We start from the raw sequence: 20,944 nt of genomic DNA on the forward strand, positions 1-20,944 counted from the left end.
GGATGGAGAACAATCAGGGACACTGCAAGAACCTCTCGTATGCACTCATTCATTTTTTTAATTCCACGTATGAGCATTTAACGAGAACCAATTTCTTCATATTGAGGATTTTCTTAAGAAAGGGACTCTTAGAAACTGGACTCTGTCTCCAAATTGGCTACATGTACTTGGTGAGTGGGAATCACCAGTGCACAGAAAGTAAAATCTATAGGGGGTGCATTGTCTATTGTAGTTGAGCAGGATATTGCACTGTGCCCTCGGTGGTTCCTCACTTGGAGATATTGGTTTTTGAGTCCCATTGTGTTACACAGTGGAGTGAGTGTGCATAATGGTCCTGTAGAGACTCACACAGGTGAGCGTGTTGGGGTGAGATGCAGAAAATGGCTGAAGGTCATCGAGTCTTATGGACTGTAATTCGCACACAGGGGAGCCGGATTGAGGTGGGGCGGAGTTACGGTGTGAATGAGAACAGATAATGAGGAGAGCACATGTTGAATTACCCTCACCCTCCCCCTCATCTTCAACACGGGTGGGATGCTCGTCATCGTCTGTTTGAGCACCATCCGTTGCTCTCTTTGTTGCATATTTGGGACTTTCTGTAATGTAGCTATTGTTCTGCAACACCCACAAGTGGCTCTAATTGGTCCAGCAGCAGATGAAGCTCATATATCTCTCTGCTCCATAGCTGACAATAGCTCAGGCTCCTGGTAGGAGAGAGGACCTCTGTGGTTTAACACTCTGGTAAGTTGCTTTTGTTTGGGTTTTTTAGCAAGTGAGATGCAATTTTTCTTCTTATGACAGATATTGAAACCAGTTTTGTGAAACGTGATTGGCTCAGTATTGTTTAAAGTCCATGTAGCGGGTGAAAACAAATACAATCGCAGTTACGAAGAAGTCAGTTTTCACTAACTTTAATTTTGGTACATAACTTTCCCGCCATTGTTCAACATTAATAACGATAATGCGCCTGAAAGCATAGTTAGAGCTGAGTAGACAATGAAAGTGGCAGCCAGAATTATGTTGTCTTGTTACAGGTTTTGCAGATGCCTTTTTTTTAAAATATTCATATTGATATTGACATGTTGGCTGATATTTACATCAGCCCAGTTTTGCTGAAGTGATGATGAGGAAACAATAGAAAAAAAATAGGATTCATGGCTGTTTACAAATACGTTGGAAATAAAGAAGGTGGTTAACTTTCCAAATTCAAAACATGACAAAACAAGAATATCGCCACTGGTAAATAAATATCAGATGTCAGCCAAATCAGTCGGAAAATAAAGGATTTCGGGAAAAAAGTCTAAAATCGTGTGTTCAATGTGAAAAAAGTAAAGCCTGCAAATAAAATGCGTCAAAATTATGTGGCATTTTGGTCTTGAAGTTTTCCCATCCTTTTGATGGTTTGTTGAGTTGAAGCGAGCAGAACGGTGCCTCTTTAATTCCTCCTTCGAGCTCCGTGCATCCGGCTCTAATCTGAGTCGACTCCTGCTAACTCGCCGCTTTCAGGTACGAGAAGAGGAGCTCACAATTCTCTTTAGAGTCACTCAGTCAGTAGGCGGGATTCCATCATCTCATCTTGATGCTCAATTGAATGTGTCATATCTGATAAAGTTCATGGAAAGAGCATGATTTGGAGAAAAAAAAAAAGTCCCTCAATTTCACAATAATACTCGCTTGTCTTTTTTCCCACCACAAGGCTAAAATGTGCAAAATGGGAGACGGAAGCTTTTTTTTTTGCAAATTAGTTATAAAATTGCAAATCTTAAACTCCTGCCCGCCATCGTTTTCATGGATCTTCACAAACATTTCCTCTCCATCTTGGACATCATGGCCAGTATTAGCTGCTACTTAACAATCGCAGCTTGTCCAAAGTTAACTGAACTCTCGACATGTTTATTGGGAGACGGCTCTTCTTCGTCTCCGTACCTGAGCCACGGAGATGTGTCTATTTCCCTTCACCTCCATCTTCAGGCAACATTAGGTCATAGAGCGCTTTGTCACTTGAGCATAAACAAACAATGTAGCGTTTTCTGAACATGCAGTCATTTTTCTTCTGAGACAGTCTCTTTGTGGTTTCCTGAAATAGAGAGTGCAGTCGTTTATTGTACAGTTTGTGCAGAGATGGTTTTACATAGATCTCATAGTCCATGAAATGGGCTTTTTATTCATCCTGCTTTATTTACCGGTTATATAAAATGAAAAGGTGATTTCAGATAATGTTCATGATCGAGATTATTTGAAGGTGGAGGGATTTTAACAGAGGAATATAGGGAGTGAAAATACTGGCCAGATACTCGATAGAAACACAGCTTTATTTGTCCTTCCTAATGTCCATCACATCAGAATTTGTTTGCTTTGATGGACTGATAATCAAGTGATAATTGAAGAGGCTGACGTTTTCACTTGTGATGCCTTTCTTGTCTTTTGTAACCTTTCTGACCCCGCCCCCCCAACACATACACACGCGCGCGCACTCTTTTTACACTCTCAATTTCTTCCAGTTCCTTCTACTCCCAGGCTGTCCCTAGTCAAGCAGAGAATCGATTTTTAAACAGACAAGACTCTGGGGACCGAGCAGGGAACCATTATTGGCCTCATTTAGGCTCCATTGACACAACGGTGGCTCCTCTAGACAATAGGATAGACTCTGTCATGGAAACTAAGGAATAAATGCACATTCCAGCTTAAAACCTCTCAGGGCAACATCTCCTGGCGTTTTTTTTTTGGTTGTTGTTTTTTTAATACCTTGTCGCTGTGAGAGGATGGAGTGCAGTGCTGTTACTCGGGCACATTCAGTCACATTTCACACCTGCGGAAAGGATAAGACAGAGATAAAACAAATGTATGGACCTTTTCTCCCTGCCAGTTACTGCTGAGCTCCCATCTCTTTTCCATTGCTGGCATTTTTTTTTTTTTTTGCTCACTGTGCAGCGTATGGCGGTATGTTTCTGCTGTAAACAGCGGCTGCTGATTCCTCATCAGTGGCTTGTGCTCTCCGATAGCAGCTGTACGTCTGTGGAGCCGCTCAAGCGTACAAAGCCAATCACAGGCCTCTTTCTCTTTCTAGGATTGAAAGGTTTCAGGAACGCTTCTGCAATTTCAGCTATGCAGCAGTTTATCCAAGACACTGGCACATTATCCATACCAAGCTGATGAAGCTGAAAGATGCAACCCGGAACCACACCAGGCTAATGTTTGTGTCTAAATACATATTCATTAACAATAATTACAGGTTGGAAGAGTCTGCTTTCGTTTTATACAGAAAGAAATAGACAACGCTGACAGTTGTGTGTTGAATGAAAGGAAATTCCCCAGTCTGTCAGGAGCGTAGCTCAAAAACGATTGATGAACTGATGATGTCCCCAATGGACACACAACCACGGAGCTTGTATCTGCAGAAAATAACAGTGACACGTTCGGAAAACTGTTGGCATTTCACCGAATACTTGGATGCCCTCTAAGAGCGTTAGTCAATATCAGACTGCAATTTGCCAAATGAAGGACATTATGTTCTACGCCTGATAAAATAAGGATCTATTTAAACTGATCAATAACCATTTGGTGGCATTTTTTATGTACTTAGGATGATGAGAGGATGCGTTTCAGCAAATCTTCAGTGGCTGAGGAGAAATATTTCTGCCCAGTATTGAGGGGGCACGTACAGTATTAGAATGTGTAGAGGAAAAAGTACAGCGCACCAGAGTGCCGACCAACACAGCTACTACATAAAACCGAAAGCAAAAATAAATGGAATAATAATAAACTAAGACGTGTCCACCATTATTGATAACTATAAATTAACTTTACTTTTTAAAAAAAATCAAGACAAAATCAGAAGGGAGCGTTAAAAATGTAGATGTTTTCATTATTTTTTCGATTTCAATGTAATACATCTTTCATTGTGTAATATGATCTTGCCAGTTTGTATCTCAGACTTCTGATGGACAAATTTAAAGGTTAATCGATAAACAACTAGATATTGAGGCGACAGGCAAATATTCTAAAAGAAATGAAACACTGGTCGACATCGATTCTTTCATTTTCACTCTGATAAATGTTTTGTCATTTAATACTGCAGCAAAATGAAAAATGCCATCACAATATTCAAGAGCGCACCAAGGCCTTAATCAAATATCTTGTTCTGATATGTAGGAAAAGTTAATAACAGTAACAATAGTTTAGTTTTCCATTTAAATCTCATTTGAGTGACTAGTTGATTCATGGGCCTACTCAGAGTAAAAATAATCCACAATAAACCTGTAGATCTGTTAAATACAAGTGCAGATCATTACATACACACACACACACACACACACACATATATATATATATATACATACATACATACGTGTGTGTTTGTGTGTGTGTGAGTATGCATACCTGAATGTGTGTTAGCTTGTTTGTATTGTGTGTCCTCTACGTTTTAATGGTGGCCTGGTGAGTCTTTGCCCCTGCTCTCCATCAGAGGCAGCACTGACTGGAAGCGTTTCTCTGCAGCCAGTCGTCTTTAGATGGCTCACAATGGGTCGGCCCTGAAAGCAATCAACAACCACTGCTGCCGGAATGTGTGTGAACTCAAGACCTCTTGTCACTGCTCATGATCGATCATGTGAGAATGGATTTAGTGTGACTGGAAGCTATTTTAATTAATTATGTAGACGGTGGTGTATCTTATGTGCTTGAAAGGTACACGTGTGAGCAGTGTCTGTGCTTCCGTGTTTGGGTTTTGGCTCCGAATCGTGAGGTAATTAATCTTAGTGAGTGAAAGAGTGCTGCGTGTTGGGTCTGAGGGCGGGCAGAGCTCGCTGCACCTTGCTTGTTCACTTTAACCACATTCGGGCAACCTATGGAGATGCGCACACACACACACACATACACAGCCTTGCTTGTTCACTACTGAGACAGTGGGACAGTGAGTCTTGTGGATACAAAAAAAATACTCCAGAAACCAACTTTACGACACATCTGTCAAAGGGCAAAGGAAAAAAAAAAAAAAAAGCAGGCACGCACTCAGACACACACCAGTGACGTATGAGACACTGCTGTGCCATTAACTTGCAGTCCCAGCGTGAATCTTTTTGACACAGTGACACTCCTATGACTCATACACCGCGTGTGTGTATTCTCTTTAGTTTTGTCCGCTCAGCACTTTGGTGTCACATTTGTCGTTGGCGTAACTTTACAGAGAACTAGTCAAAATGCTCTCAAACGTGTTACTTTTGAATAATTCCCTCTAATTGATGTGTTTGACTCCAGAGTTCAACCTGCAGCATAGCGCATTAAATGTTAATGTAGGTGCTACTTGAAACAAAACTTCAAAAGGTTACTGTATAGACAGTGACTGCACGAGCATATAAATAATGTAGTACTTCATAGAATAGAGGCCAGTATAGAAATGGTATACACGTATTCTCCTCTCATGACACAGTAGCTATGATCTCACTACAACCGAGGAGTATTTTTCCACTTGCCGAATTCTGGTTTGATATTCAGCAGTTATTACTCATGCAATATTGATCAAAAAACACTCCTGGTCTTGTAATATGCGTGCGGGAGAAAGTTTAGCTCCCTGAATTTACGGCTGCAGCAGCAGCCTTTTCATCTGTAACCTGGCGTTAACTGCAGTATCTTCCTGGTACTCAGAAATGAGGGCTGAACACGCCGTCCATCCAGATCTTTGTTTGCCCGTCGAAATACAGTTTAGAATACTGTTTCTGTACGTGTAAGGAAGTATTTATTTATATAAAGTAGTTTTGTTGGGTTGGAAGGAGCAACAAGCATCGTGTCTCCAAGGACCATGAGTCATTTTGGATCAATTCTTTTAAGATGCACCTTTTCATTGACCACAGTTTTGTTCAGGGCACAGGGCCACATCTAGTAAATGCTATGAAGTTGTACTTTACCTAAGACCACAGCGCAAGCTGCCTTCAAATTGGATTAAATCCCTAAATCACATGATCAATCATCCACAGTTTGCTGTGCCAAGATGGCGCAGCTTTCCTTCACTGCTTTAAGATGGCACAGCTTCATAGAAGCAGCAGTAACAGTGTTGTAAATCAAGGTCGCCTTGGATTTAGGCTCGGCTTTAAACACGCAATTTATTTGCTCTGCTCAATCTCAGGAGATGGAAACAGGAATATGAGATGATTGTGAGAGCTGGTGACATACACAGAGCAGAGGATGTACGCAAGCCAGCACACAGCGTGAGGTGATCAGTGTATCTGGAAGCCTCTAGCGGGTAGCGCGGCAGCTACCCTGGTGAGACCACGTCTCTTTACAAAGGCAGTAGACAGTAAATTCCTCTGCTCTGTCACAGACAGTGCCGGGCCGTGCCCCTCATTTTCTAGTAAAAAGCAGCAGGCGCGCGGTTTGTGTGCTACCCTGTGTGATGATGTGTGCATGCTTCATGCATGGCTGAATCTTGGCTATCACGCCATGCCTCCTCAAACACACCTGCCCCTGACGCCTCCGAGGAAAAAAGGCTTTGAGTTGTTAACTACAGAGGAACGCGAGAATGTCACGAGAGAACATTTCTATACTTCTATTTCTTAACAGTTTAGTGTTTTTTAGATTTTAAAAAATGTGCCAGGTTGTGAGGGAAACGTAAGGTACAAAGTGACATTTGATTGGTCGTTAAGGTGACTGACTGACAGTAAACACCAAACACAAATTAACTGCCTCTAATTGTTTGATGTGTATTTACATATTCAGAAAAGAAATATTTGGTATACTGACATTATCAGCACCTTCGCCGCGACAATAAACCGTACGGTATTTAATTTAATATTTCGCGCGTGTGTTGATGTGCAGATTAACGTTACTAGGAGAGCTGAATGGACTAAAGGCAAAAAAATTCCTCATTCCAATCCGTTGAACACATAATGAGACAACTGGCTGTAACGTCATGCTACAGTAACCTGTTTGTCTGACTGGACTTGGAGGGTTTTTTTTTCTTATTTCTTCATCTGATTGACGTCTTTCTTCCAGTCTGTTCTGGGAGAGTGCACCAAAGGGCCTGTCCAACACATGAGCCGCGCTGGTTTTATCTCTTAGAAAGTTTCTTCTTTGAGTGCTTTTGTGTAGCAGTTACAACTTCTTTGTGGCGAGAGTGCAAGAAACGGGGGTGTAGTGAAGAGGGATGAGAAGTGATTGCGAGGTGCACAATGCTCCTCTGTGTGTGAGGGTGGCAGGCTGGTGATGTCATGGCTGGCAGGACCAAAGGCCCACTGGGCTTGTGAAAGCATGACATGATTTGGACACAGAAGACGGTCTCCGACATTGTTCTATCGAATCAGGCTGTGACAGGGGGGTCGCTGTCTATCATGTAGCAACAGAAACACACAGTCAGTTTGGGCCTAATTTTCTTGCAGTGTGCACCTACCTGCCTGCCACCGGAGCTCTGAATGGCAAATTGCTCTCCTTACGTATTCATGGAAGGGTTGAGGGGTCATCTTAAGAAAAACTCACTTTTGTACAGTGTTTGTGTATGCATAGTTACGTCTCTGGTGTCCCTTCAACCACACCAACCAGGACTTAAAAGAACCCGATCATTTTGTGTTGACTGGCTTACTCTGTCGTCTTGTAGCTCAACAAGTTTGGATTATTGATCCAGTTTGTTCAGATAAGATGCCCATTAACTCGGGGTGCAACGAAAGAGTCAACTCACGAAGCAGGGCTCACGATACAGAATACTCTCGATACGAAATAAAGATTAAAGAAATTCAGAAATCAGAAAAGCAAAAATCAAATACTCTTATTTTCTTCAAAATAAAATGCTCTTTGCTTTGAAAAAAAAAAAAAAAATATATATATATATATATATATATATATATATATATATATCACCGTTGCCTTGTCTTTTACATGGGAAGCCAAAATAAGTCCGCACAGCCGATTTGTTTGATGGAGCTTTGCATCGTTTTTTTGTTTTTTTTTTACATTTTTATTTTGTGCATCTTTGAATTTTATGACGCAAAATTTTGTAACACCCCTACCATTAACGCATCATAATGAGCTTCATTCAGATTGTCACTGCCCCTGCATCTTTCTTTATATATCCTGGGGGTGGCAGGTAGGAGCGCAAACATCCTGTTTCTCATTGAGTGACAATCGTGTGTGGAGTCATGGTCTGTAGCGCTACAGCTAAGAGCATATTGATCAAAATACATGTTACTATTGGTAAATTCATCACCATAAAGGAAAAAATGTACCTGGGAATGGTGCATAACATGGCCTCTTTAGGGAAAAGGGGGGGGGGGAGTTGTGCAAAAAACATGGCAGAAGAAATGTATTCTGTTGTGTTAATAAAACTGGAGGGAAAGCAATGCCTCTTTCTAGGCAGCGCTCTGAGCACTAGTGTTGCTTGGTTGTATCATTGGTGCGGTGCTGATGGATGCCTCCATGATTAAGAGAATCACAAAACATCAAATCCATCCCTCTAAACCATCCATCCATTTTTGACTGCTTATCCTGTCAAGGGTCGTGGGGGGGCTGGAGCCTATCTTATCTTTAGAGGCAGGGTTCACCCTGGATGGGTCACCAATCCATCGCAAAGCAAACACATAAACAACCATTCACACTCACAGCCACACCTACGGTCGATTTAGAGTATCAATCAGCCTCATCCCCTCTTGATGTCTTTAGACTGTGGGAGGAAGCTGGAGTACCAGAGAGAACCCACGCAGGAACAGGGAGAACATGCAGACTCACACAGAAAGACCCTGTGATTGAGCCGGGGCTCGAACCCGGTACCTTCTTGTTGTGAGGCGACAGCACTGACCACTGCACCACCGTGCCGCCCTCCTTCCAAACCATTTATCTAATTCAATACCAACTATTTGAGGATGCAGCCATGGCCGTGACATTACAAAACCTCCGTGACGGTCTCTAACTTTGATCTCTGACTTTGATCTCAGTTATCCTGACTGTAATCTCAGACAGCGTAGCACCTGGAATGTCTACAGGAATCAAGCCACCCAATCACAACAACATAAAGCCCTAAAGACAGATAAGATTGAGTTAATTGAGTCACAAATGTACTTCCCGAGAGTTCTTGCCCAATCAGTACAAAGATATTAGAAGCAGCATTTCCTTTTTAATGTTTTGCAATCGCTTCACTTCAACCACTGACCTGGTATCTCTGGTTGATGATCAAGCAACTCAGATTTAGACTACATTGATTTCCTGATTGCTACATTTAAAAAAAATATATTTTTATGTCAATTTGTGGTTTCATAGTTCCCTCCAATTGCACCTGAATGACTGAATGTTTCCAAATTACAGATAGAAAGTGGTGATATGTGCTGATTGCCAGCCAGCCTGATTGCGCTCAGCACACCCAACTAAGAGAAGAGCGGAGGTGTTTACTCAAAAACCAGAAATCTTTTTTCAAATGACTTCAATGTTGTGGCTTTTACTCTAAACCCATGTGACGACAAGTCAGTGGCAGCATACTGCTCGGCTCAGCTGTTGGGCAGAACCTTGACTCCTCAAACTGTGCACTGGAGCAGAGAGCAGAGCGAAACTCGTGCTGATTGTATCGACTCAGCTGACCTGTGAAACAAGGTATCCCAAGAAAGTTGACACACTCAGATACAGAGGGAGAGACGGAAGAGGAAAACCTGTAGAGCACGAGAAAAAGCGGGATGAGAACAGGAGAGGAAAAGAAGTGAAAAGTCTGGAGAAGGAAAAGGAAACTGTGATGGTGAGCTGGAGGAGAGGAGAAGAGAGAGGAGTGCAACAGAAAAAAAAGGAGGAAAAGAACGGAAGAAAGAGGGAGTGAGATGTGAAACGTGTGGACAAGAAGAAGCTCAAGAGTTAAGTGTGCTTAAGACTTGACATGAAAGAGGACAGAACAAGTCAGGAATGCTTTCATTTTATATTCTCTTCTTTCAGCAGATTCCCAACTGTAGGAAGTACTAAAAAATATCTATGCATCTTGTTTATTATATTATGCTGCTCCCCCCCAAAAAATCCAAAATAATTTGAGTAAATGTTCAATTCAGAGAACTGAACACAAACTTTACCCGACGTTAAAGGACATCCTCGATTTGCATTTAGAGCAGCCCGGATTATTAAGGGATTAATTTCATTCAAGCTGGTTTGTCAGCGTAACATTCATTCTGTAAACTCTGCTGCAATATAAAAACATCAAGGAAATACACGCTCCTCTGAAAAGTAGGAACGGCCTATAATTTTGCTCCTCCGGGAGCAGCAGAATTTCAGATTATATCAAGTTGAAAAGTCACGCACGGCCGAGTCACACTGAGGTGCTGATCAGTGGGAGGCTGATTTTGAAGAAGGCTCGATGGCTGTCAGAATCAAAAGATAAATGTATACCGAGTCGGAGAGTGTGTCACTTTTCTGAGGACTCGCCATAAAACCAACTGCCAAGGATCAGATGCAGATTTAACTGAACCATCGACATTTTCTCTCTTCCTCGGAGCTGCGAGAAGCACAAAGCAATCATCTTCGGCCAAGTCGTACATCATAACCGCGAAGCAACCCGACACGCTTGTGATGATGGCGTTAGCTCATTTACGGTGTTGCGGTTTCATTCACAAAACTCTTCAGATGGACAAAACGCACGAGGTGGTAAAATGATTGGTTTAAGTATAATGTTAAGATGAACAAGTCACTCAGTCGCATTGCTGTCTCGCAGTAAGGGTAAGACTGCAAGATTGGAGGATTGTAAGTAGGATCAAGGATTTTTACAGAGGAGATAATAATATTATCCTGGAGTGTTTTTCAGTAAGTAGCTACTGAAAAACACTCTTTTTTGTTTCTGCCTCCTCAGCTTGCGTGCATGGTCTCAGTAAATATCCTCTACATTTCTTGGCTTTTGTGCGTCGTGCCAGTAAATCCCTCAATTTTTCAAAGAGTGCTGCAGTATAATTGTAGGATGTGTGCACATAACAAAAAAAAAAAAAAAAAGAAAGAAAAAACCCCAAACAAAAAAAAAAAAAAAAAACTGACCATGGGGTTATGGCTGCAGCTGAAAACACACATTTAAATCCAAGCAGCGAATCAGCAACTGTTTCTAAAAGCCTTTTATCTGAACAAAGAGGTGCCAATCCCTCAGCTGTGGCATTTGCCAGAATGATATTGGCAGAGCGGTGTTCATCGACTGAACGTTGTTTCCTTGTAGAAAGTGATGGAGGAGGAGAGAAAGGCCTCTTGTCAGAGTGGGCCTCGCGAGTGTTGTCTAAACACACTCTGAGAGAGGCTCCTTTCATTAGCTATGCTAATCTGGGGTACACGTGACCTGCCGCAGATCCAGGGGCCCTCCTGTGCTCTGGCTCCCTGCACCGCTAGTTTCTGTCTCCAAATGCCAGGATCCTGTCTTCGCCTTTTTGGTTCATTGAGTTAATTTGCTGCATGTTGAGTTCCTCCTTTTTTATATAGTTAGACTGACAGAAACATGGATGTGGCTATTGGTGAATCTGCTTCTGTCTCCCTTTCACCTCTTGTCTCTTACATCTCACACAACAGCTCAGAAAGGCAGCTTTATTATTCTGAAAAGCTTTGATTGAGCACCTCTGTCTTCATTCACCCAGTTGTTGTGCACTGTGTGTGCTTCAAAGGAAATGAGCCAATATCACTCTTCTTATATTCATGGGCAACTGGTAAAATAAGGAACTGGACACACAGTGGCTGCAGGGTCTAAAGGTCTGCTCCCATTTGAATGAAGATTTAAAATTATTTTCACCATCTCACCTCTTGAATTAGACCACCCACACTAGCTTAGATCATTGACTGTGTCCTACAACCAAGAATGCATCAACAGTTTACAACTGGTCGGATCAGTAATTATTAAAATAAGGTCTTTTTCTTTGGCTATTTGAAAGTATGTTTTAACACAGCATGTTGACTAGTTTAGACGGGTTGATCTTTGTATTGCTACTGTTCTCTGTCAGTCTAGCGTGTCCGTAGATTCCCCTGCGGTCCCGGATAATGGCAAATCATAAAACCTTGAGATGCAATTTATCACTCAACTTTGGTTAATGGCTTGTTTCAAGGGTCTTCCACGAAATGCCAGCAGTATTTTCAGCAGGTACCGTACAACACCCAAACAACCATCTACCAAAGGCAGCAAGAAAATGGCGAGCCGAAACACCAGGAGAAGGACACTGCCACACATTGGACATAAGCAACAAAGGCAGCCTCAAAAAATCCAAAAATATGATCATGTATACTTTATATTGTAATTGAATGCCTCAAAGTGAGCTCAGGGATGGATACATAGACAGACAGATGGATAGACAGATAGATAGATAGACAGATAGATAGGCAACACTCAGAAGCATAAATTTGAGCAGAATTAATAGCTGTCCTCATAACAACAAAGTTAACTAATCTTCCAGGCTAGTTTTCCTGGGTTAATCAGCTTAACAGCTAGCAGGGAAGCTGTTTGTGAGCAGTTTCAATAAATTGATGATGCTTTAAAAAAAAAAATAGCAGAGAGAAGACCAAAGAATGAAAAACACGTAGCAAAACAGTAAAACACTTAGCTCGAATCCAGAAACTCTTCTTCCGTTAACAATCCTGAGCAGGTAACATCCAGTCAAGTGCCAGCAGTCAATTTAAACGAGATCCACAACTGCTCACTCCCCCATGAATCAAGGAGAAAAATCCAAAACTCTAAACAGGACCGGCCAGTTGGTCAGTAGCAGGTCAATAGCACTGGGTATAGTACACAAGTATGTGTTTCAAAGTAAGCTGAGCAAACACGAAGAACGCCAGGTGGACGATGAAGTACTTCCTCCTTCAATCAGACACAGCTGTAGCTGGCTGAAAAACTTCCAGTAGGAGGTGATTGGCTGATGCCAGCAGATTTACATGACCTTTATTTCCGGTTTTATTTTGAAAATCATTTCCCCTCTGGCATTTTTGTGTGCTTTACTTCCTGTCTTCATCCATTTTCCCTCCTTTTTGTCTGCTCACCTGCATCTTGTTTGCTAATCAGTCTTTTCCCACCTGGTGCTTGTTGTGCCATGAGTTTGTATTGTGGGTGAGTTGTTCCACCACTCCCTGTTGGTTATCCTGCAGCGTTCACTAGGGGCTTCAACAGTTGGTTTCCTAAGTTAGTTTTGGTAAGACTAAATCAGTGATAGTGAGATTTGTTTGAACGAAAGATTAAAAAATAAAGCGATGGAGTAAAACAACATTGTTGTTTCCTCTAATTGTATAACGAGCATACATTTAAGTGATTGCCCGGGTGTCTAAGCTTACATTTTAAAAAATTGGAAATTTTAAAAATTTCTAATTCGTTCCTTTGTGTTTCTTTTTTTAAATACAACCCTTTTATTTTGAAAGGTACCATCGGTTCATGCTCTCAGTTAACAAACATTTTCTTTAATTCTTTTTTTTTTTCCTCATTTAAAATCAAATTTATACAGCGGCACTGGCTCTATTTCAGGAGCGATCCATTAGAGGGTAATTACTTCATGTTAGATTATGTCACTTGGTCAGAGTAGAGTTGAGGATTGGTAACCTCCGTCAATTACTATGATATATGACTCAATAAGGGATATAGGTGAGATATTTGCTGCATCTCTGTGAGTCACAAGGTGATAATTTGAAATTCCCTGTAAGGCCTTGTCTATTTTTAATGATGCAGGCAATTAAAAATGGTGTTTCTTACATGTGTAATTATTCCTTTATTGATTCGTCAGCATCTCAGGGAATGGATTCTCATGAAATATGTCCCTGCTATGATAACCTGTCTCATTTGCAATCATGAGAGAGAAGGACCCCCAGGGGAATGTGGTTGTGAGTGTCCTAGTGTGTACTGCTGTGTGTGGATCTTTGTACAAAAGTAAGTGTGTGTGTGCGTGCGTGCAGTAGCGGTTGGGTTTGGGCCGTTCCCTCACACTGTTGCTCTTGTCAGTGGTGACAAGGAGGTGCTTGACTCATGTACAAGCAATGACTGATTGTTCTCTTTCTCTCTGTCTTATCTGTCTTCTCTTTCCCTCTTCTCCTCCAGGCTGTGAGGAACGGGGGAAGATGAGACCTCCCAGCCCTCTGCTGATCCTGCTGTACGTCACGCTGACAAAGAGTCTAAAGGTGGTCTCCAAGAGAGGCTCAGGTATTTCAAATTCTCTCCTTCTCATGCGGCTTCCACCCCAACACCTGTGCATGCATATGTTTGTATTTTCTGATGATGTTCTGTGTGTGTGTGTGTGTGTGTGTGTGTGTGTTTCTTATTTTTATGGAAACTTATGCAAATCCAGATTCCTGTAGAGAGGCAGATGCTCCATGCTGAAAAAAAGCTCATGTGACAGTACTTTAAAACACCAACATAATTCACATTGAATCTTGCAACAATAAGCTACATCATAAATTTGCCGCCCACCCCATGATTTGCACTCTAATGTATGTGAGTGTGTTTAATTGGACTTCCAATTACATGGGATCGGATAGAGAAGCGCATTTGATGACAAACTAAGTCAGACTAACAAAGAAAAACACAGAATTATTGTTTGTTATTCTATTTAGAAGGCCCTCTGCTAAACATATAATCATTAACTGATCGAGGTGCACTGGTTGCAGTTTTCTACTTGATTCTATAAGTCTGATCCACCTATTTTGATTTTTTTTTCCCAGCCTAACTGACAGCATTAATAAGTCTTTTTTTTTTTTTTTTTAGCTTTTCAGTTATTAAAGATGTAAAAAAGAAAGGTATAAGTAAATAATCTGCTCATATAGGAGGACGGGATTATGATTTCTAGGAAAAAAATAGTTTCATTTTAAAACCAAGCCCTTTTATCACTGAGGTGTTCGTTAAATCATTCTATCTTACATTGAGTGTACTGAAATATTTCCAGTTCAAATTTAGTTGGCAAGACTTTTTGCAGCGCAGTTTTTGCAGTGTAAATGTTGAAAATGTACAGATATGCACAGAATTATCTATTCATCAAGTCTACTCAATGCAGCGTAATGCAACATGTGAGCAATGAATATTTCAATCGATATAGGAAATGGTTTGCAGCAGATCTACGTTGGTTTTCTGGTCACCAACCTTTTCCATCTCGCATATGTCATCAGAAAAATGCTACCTGCTAAAATTCCTTCCTTTATATAGACTTATTCCATGTAGTGTGTACTTCCTCTGTAAATATTCAGCATTTTACAAGATTATTTAGTATCGCTCTGTCGTGGATTTGAAGTGGATTGTTTTAGACATTTGAAAGGAGCTATCATGATGAATGTTCTTAATAATAACTGTGTGTTTTCTGGTTTTTCAAGCCGGCGTGTCTGGCATGACAATCGTCTCTTAGCTTGAACTGCCTCAAACTAGAACGAGTGACAGCTACCAAAAGATCCAATTGCTCACTGACTGGGAGAGAACGGGTTAATGTGAAACTCATTTTAGCTCCAAATGCCAGCAAATGAGCATCAATTGTGAACAAATGCAAAGGTCAAAAGAGAAAATAGAGAACAAGAGGTAGAAACTTTTCATGAGATGAATACCTCACAATGCACGAAATTAAAAGGTGGGTCGTATTTATTAGTTTACATCAATTTTTTTTTGCAGAATCTTTGCATTCATTGTTAAAGATAATTAAATGTAAATGCATGTATTTGGGTTTGAAGTCTTTATGCCATGAAATGATTTGGCATTTCTGAGAATATTTTAAGTTATTTTCACATATAGAGTTAAGTTGATACTAGAGGCTTAGTGGCTCCAAAAAAAGTTATCACAAACTGAAAACTTCTGCACCTAGTGCCAGGTGGTACTCTACGGCTTTCTTCAATGATGGCAGGTATACAATAACAGGCTCTCACCAGCTAAGTAAATGGGACATTCTTCCTTTGGCTTTCTTGTTTTGTTTTTTTTCTTTTACTGAATAATTTGTACTTGAGGTTCCACGACAGTGCTTAATATATCTATCGCTGTCAGATCAGAGCGGCTCAACCATCACTACATCAGTGCATCGATCTGATTATGAGTTTTTAATTACTTTATTTTGTTGTCTGAGGCAAACAAATTAAAAACTTTTGATACGTACATTCATTTTATTTCTAATAAAATTGCTTAGATCATTTATTTCTTTCATACACGAGGACGCTTTGTTAACAAAAGTGTCAATCTAAGAAGGAAAAGGGGCACTAACGACCCAGGGACTGTTGGTGGTTGCAGGATACAGTGCAAGCCAACAAGAAATTGCTCTGCTGGACATTTTGCTCTATAACTAATTGTTAAAGACAATAATTGTTTCTCTAATTGGCTGGAAAAATGTAAAATGTCAATGAAGTCTTTTTAACCTCTCCCTTAAGACTAAAAAAAAAACAATGTTATTGATTGTTCAGAAATTTAACTGCTTTAAGATCTATTGCATAATTATCTAATTAACCAGGTCGTATAAATCCTAATCGCTATCTACCATGTTGTTATCATGAAGTCCAGCACAGTGCGAAATGAATTTAACTGATCTTCTGTACTGTGTTGTTTTCATTGCTTTACTGTACACGCTTATTTGTATAATCACAGTTGTATTGTTATACAGTAGCTTGTGTGGCCGTATGTTCTGTGTTCGTTGGTCAGTGGAGGATTCTCATATGGATCTGACCTAAAGAAAGCACTTCAGACCAATCAGGTGGGACCTTCAGGGTCCTTCGGTCAAGTATCGATAGCAGGGAAGTCAATAATACCCCCAGCTAAGGGTCAAAGGTGACAGTGTGTCATTGTATAGTTTGGCTACTTAATGACACTTTGAAAGGCTTCTCTGTTTGTTGGGAATATTACAGATGAAGGGAGGTAGGAAGATCTTAACCTGATACCTATAATCTGGGATATGGGTGCGACTCACTCTCCCCATGAAGCTTTTTTTTTAATCTGTGTTACAGAAAATATTGACCTATGGTAGCAGTCTGAAATATTCCTTTCAGATACTTGAGTACCTTGAGAGCTGTGGCATATCTTCTAAATATCCAAAGGAGCAATGTAGCATGTTTTAACAGCGGCTTTAGTGTCTTGTTTTTAATTTTCATAAATAACGTAGCCCTGACATGCTCGAAATTAATAGTTTGCCCTCCTCTATTCTTCTCTCCATTACGAGTCACTGACAAATTGGGCAGGGTGCAGGTCAGCTGTCTGTGTTTAAGATGAAATATGGTGGTAAAGGAGATTAATTGGCTGATAAAGCCCCCGGTGGGTGATTGTTTTCTGGTTCAAAGGTTTTGGACATTTGTCTTCATGTGCTGGAGATGAAAGAGATGGAGCAGCTGGACTTTCACGGTCGCTATTAAATTAACTTCAAGTGACCACCTCTGGCTTCTTACATGCACCCAGGTCAATGTCATTTATAAGTGGGTGGTGTTATTGTCAAAATAAAAATAATGAATTTGACTCAGAGAAGGAGAAAAGAAAGACAGACAAAGAGACAGCAGATTGTTTTTCTGATACATAGTTTGTAGGCCATACGGGAATATTGTTTCTGCAGGATAGCGGAAATAGTTTGCACAACCTTGACTAGTTATAAGTGGGGGATTGGCTATAAGGCCTGATTGGCCCCCAAGAGACCCTGGATAAAGCTGCTGTACCATTGATTTTCCTTCTCAATGTCTGTATAACATTCCTAGTTTGTAGCATTCTGAAGTCGTATAATTATTCAATGTGGGGTCTCTTGCTCGGGCTTGTATTACCCCAACTAATGAGTTTCCCAGAGGTGTGGAAGCCTTATGTGTCTCTCCTTCCCTCGTTCCATCGCAGCACTCTTGGCACCGCTCACAGTTTTAATGACCAGTCAGGCTCTACAGGATTGGATAGCAATTGGTGTAGGTTGTTGTTGCTGCTTTGTGGTGTTTTTTTTTTTTCTTTTTGTGTGTGTGTGTGTGTGTTTCTGTACAGGTTTTGTTTGACCTAAATCTTGAAATGTGTGTGCTCTGCTGCTGCCAGTGTGTGTTCTCACTCGTGACACTCTGCTCAGCGGGGTTCATGCAGGCTCAGACTGGCTATTCTGGCATTTGGGCTACAGAGACATCGCTACTAAAAATGGAGGGTAAAACATTTTGGAGGACAACAAAAAGTGACTTGCTGGCCACAGACCATTTGATATTGGAAGACACCATCAGATCTGTCCAAAACACACACACACACACACACACACACACACACACACACACACACACACAGGCCCTTTCGAAGTGGATAGGGAAGACATGCTAGTGCCACTGAAAATTTCACTTCCTGTTAACTGGCACTAAGTGACCAGGATTACTCCTGAAGGACGAGCGTCATCAGGTGGAAGTGCTAATGCTAGGCAGCCATCAGAAGGTGATGCACGTGTAGGTGTATTAGGGCGATCAAACAGTCTTGGGCAGAAAAATCAAAAATGATCAAACATGATATTAATTCATTATGTTTACAGTTCCTTGGGCAAACACCCAAAGGAGGGGTAAATAATAGCACATTTAATGATCTTATCACCTGATCAGTCCATGATCGTCCTCTTAGAATATACTAAGCCACCAATTAGGTGCTGACCGTCACTCAGTCTAACCTCCTTTTGGGTCCTCCTCCTCCTGCGTGTTTGTGTGCCCCACTACAGAGTTTGTATGTGCCACATGATTATCTATATGTTTGTTTTTTTAAAAAGGTGAATATTTTTTCTAGCTGTCATCAGTGAGTAGATGAGGTCCAGGTGACATATCTGCCAACGGTCAAAGGAAGTGATCAGGAGAAGTGTGATGATTCTGAATGACGTGACAGATTTTGTTTGTGTCAGTATCAAAGGTGGTTGTGAGCTTTGTTCTTTCTTAATGTTAATTGTGTGTGTTCTGTAATTGCTGTTGTGGTACAGATGAATTTAGTTATGTGCTTGCTGATGGCTGCAAGTCTAAAATGGTTTGCTGATCCTCTCGTTTATGAATGAATCTATTTGTGTGCATGGTACTTGTATAAGGTCTATAGTGTGGCTTCTCACCATGTGATGTTACCGTGGTGACACTGTGTGAGATTCACTTACAGAGACTTTGAGCAGGTCTGTGACAGACACAAGCTGTCAGGCTCCATCCATCAGACTCCAATTGTCTCCATCTTGGTCTGATCTGGCTCAGTCAGACCTGGGCATGCCCGTCCTAGCCTCTCAGCTGGAGACCAGCCCATAAAGTCCCAGAATTTAATGAGACAAGACAGGGACTCTTTAACTGGGGTCTCAGTCTGCTCACAAACCTAATTACAAGTTTGCATCAGGCTGTAAGGTGCACTGACGAATGTTAAATATGGGTACACACTTTTAGGCAAACTCTAGAAACCACCACAAGTCAACACACCACCACACTATGCAGTGGCACACATTGGTGTGTGTGAGTGAGGGGGAAATAGCCTGACAGTGTATTAATTATTTTAGTCTTGTTTCCTCAGTGAAATCAAAACATACAATTGGCTGAATGTACAGCAGTTTGCTAATCTACCAGTTCGTAACAGTACTTTTTGAATCCCCCCCTCTGAGAAATGCAGCAAGCTAAGGAGCTTAGCTATATAAGTAGCTATAGAAGCTTTTTTTTCATATTGGACCAACTTCAAGTCAGTGCTCCATAGAATTGGAGTCAATCAAACACATAAGCAGGTAAACAATCAAATCAAAGGTTCCTCTGGACTGAAAGGTGAGGGAGCCAGCTGGACCCTGATCTTTCTCACAAGAGTTTGTTCCTACGAGACCAGAGATGTAAATCCCCTCTAGCTTGCTTCTGCTTCCTTGCAGCTAACCGCTCTGGGAGGACAGCTGTGTGATGTCAGCGATATGAATGTGTGCCTCTGTTGGCTCGCTTGTCTCGTTAAAAAAACGACGAAAAAATAACATCTCACTTACATCTTTCACTTCTCATTTACGATTAGAGCGGAGCATTTGACTCACCTTAGTTTTCTTAAAATGGGATTATTGTGATATTCTGTAGCGTTTCCTGATTAATTTCAGGCAAAAATACGTTCTTTATCCTGATCCACCTGACCATCAGCCTCTGTCACATGGTCAAAGGCTGAGTGGGAGGTGTACCATCATGCAAAATGTCCGGAGGGTCCTGTGTGTGTCATCTTTTCCCCTGGACTCCCATAAACACATAACAGCTCCTGTTATGAATTGCTCACAGCTGTGACTCTTTGCTATCATCGCCTCACTACGTCTGCTGTCCCGTACAGGGACACGACATAAAAGGCAGCATAAACACTTTGTCCATTTATGCACTTCAAACTACACAAGAGAGCCAGACAATACACATCACTAAACACATCCAAGGCCTGCTGACTGGTCTGTTAGCTGGAATAATGGCTTTTAAACGCAGCCTGCAGGGATGAGTGAACCTGCTGCAGTGGAAAACAACGCTGTGCACTCAGCTCAGATGCATGAGCAGGAGTGTGTCTGTGTCTTCCTTTTAATCCAGTAGAAGCCCCGTTTAACAGTAAATAAATAAAGTACTCAAGCAGATCCTGTTGTAGCTGATGTGGTTATTGAATCTACATTAAAGCAGAGTTATTTAAACCTAATTGGTACCTGCTGTCACTCCTGACAAATCTTTCATTTGGAGAAATATCGATTTTTTGGGGGGGGGGGGGAGATTGTTAATATCTAAGGTTGGTTTGCATCAGAAAAAGTGACGTTTAGGATTTTAAAGGCTTATCAGACGTCAAAATACGGCACAGTGATAAGGACAGAATTTCACAACCTTGCAGCATAGAAATATGAAGAATGAAAATAGAGCAGAGGCAGCTGGAACTATTTTACTTTTGTTGACACCAAATACATGGTAGAGATACAGTCTCATCCCTCCCAATTGTTGCATTGCAGTAAAAGTTGAACCTGATTCAGGTTTTTTTTTAATATTATGTTTGCGGAGTCCTCTGCCTTAGCACCCCACCACTTTCAAATGACTGAGAGAGGTGTGTATTTTTGCAGAGGGCTTATATCTGCACAGACCATGACTGGGTTTAAGGGTGTGATGACCA

The 20,944-nt window shown here is 41.2% G+C and overlaps 1 protein-coding gene across 8 annotated transcripts in view; it reads left to right on the forward strand.

The window, feature by feature from the left end:
* Nucleotides 1-20,944, forward strand: part of il1rapl1a (interleukin 1 receptor accessory protein-like 1a) — a 161,043-nt gene that overhangs the window by 11,569 nt on the left and 128,530 nt on the right. For 2 of the 8 annotated variants that reach the window (XM_086220329.1, XM_086220332.1), the window contains exons 1-2: nucleotides 13,705-13,816; nucleotides 13,985-14,086. In XM_086220329.1, coding sequence (XP_086076455.1) covers nucleotides 13,738-13,816; nucleotides 13,985-14,086 — 181 coding nt within the window. In that variant the 5' untranslated portion in view covers nucleotides 13,705-13,737. The other 6 variants (XM_086220333.1, XM_086220335.1, XM_086220336.1 and 3 more) reach the window with 5 other exon arrangements.

Source organism: Aulostomus chinensis, chromosome 12, assembly GCF_037954235.1.
Source record: "Aulostomus chinensis isolate RoL2024-O1b breed Wild chromosome 12, RoL_Achi_v1.0, whole genome shotgun sequence".
In the NCBI taxonomy this organism is placed as follows: domain Eukaryota; kingdom Metazoa; phylum Chordata; class Actinopteri; order Syngnathiformes; family Aulostomidae; genus Aulostomus; species Aulostomus chinensis.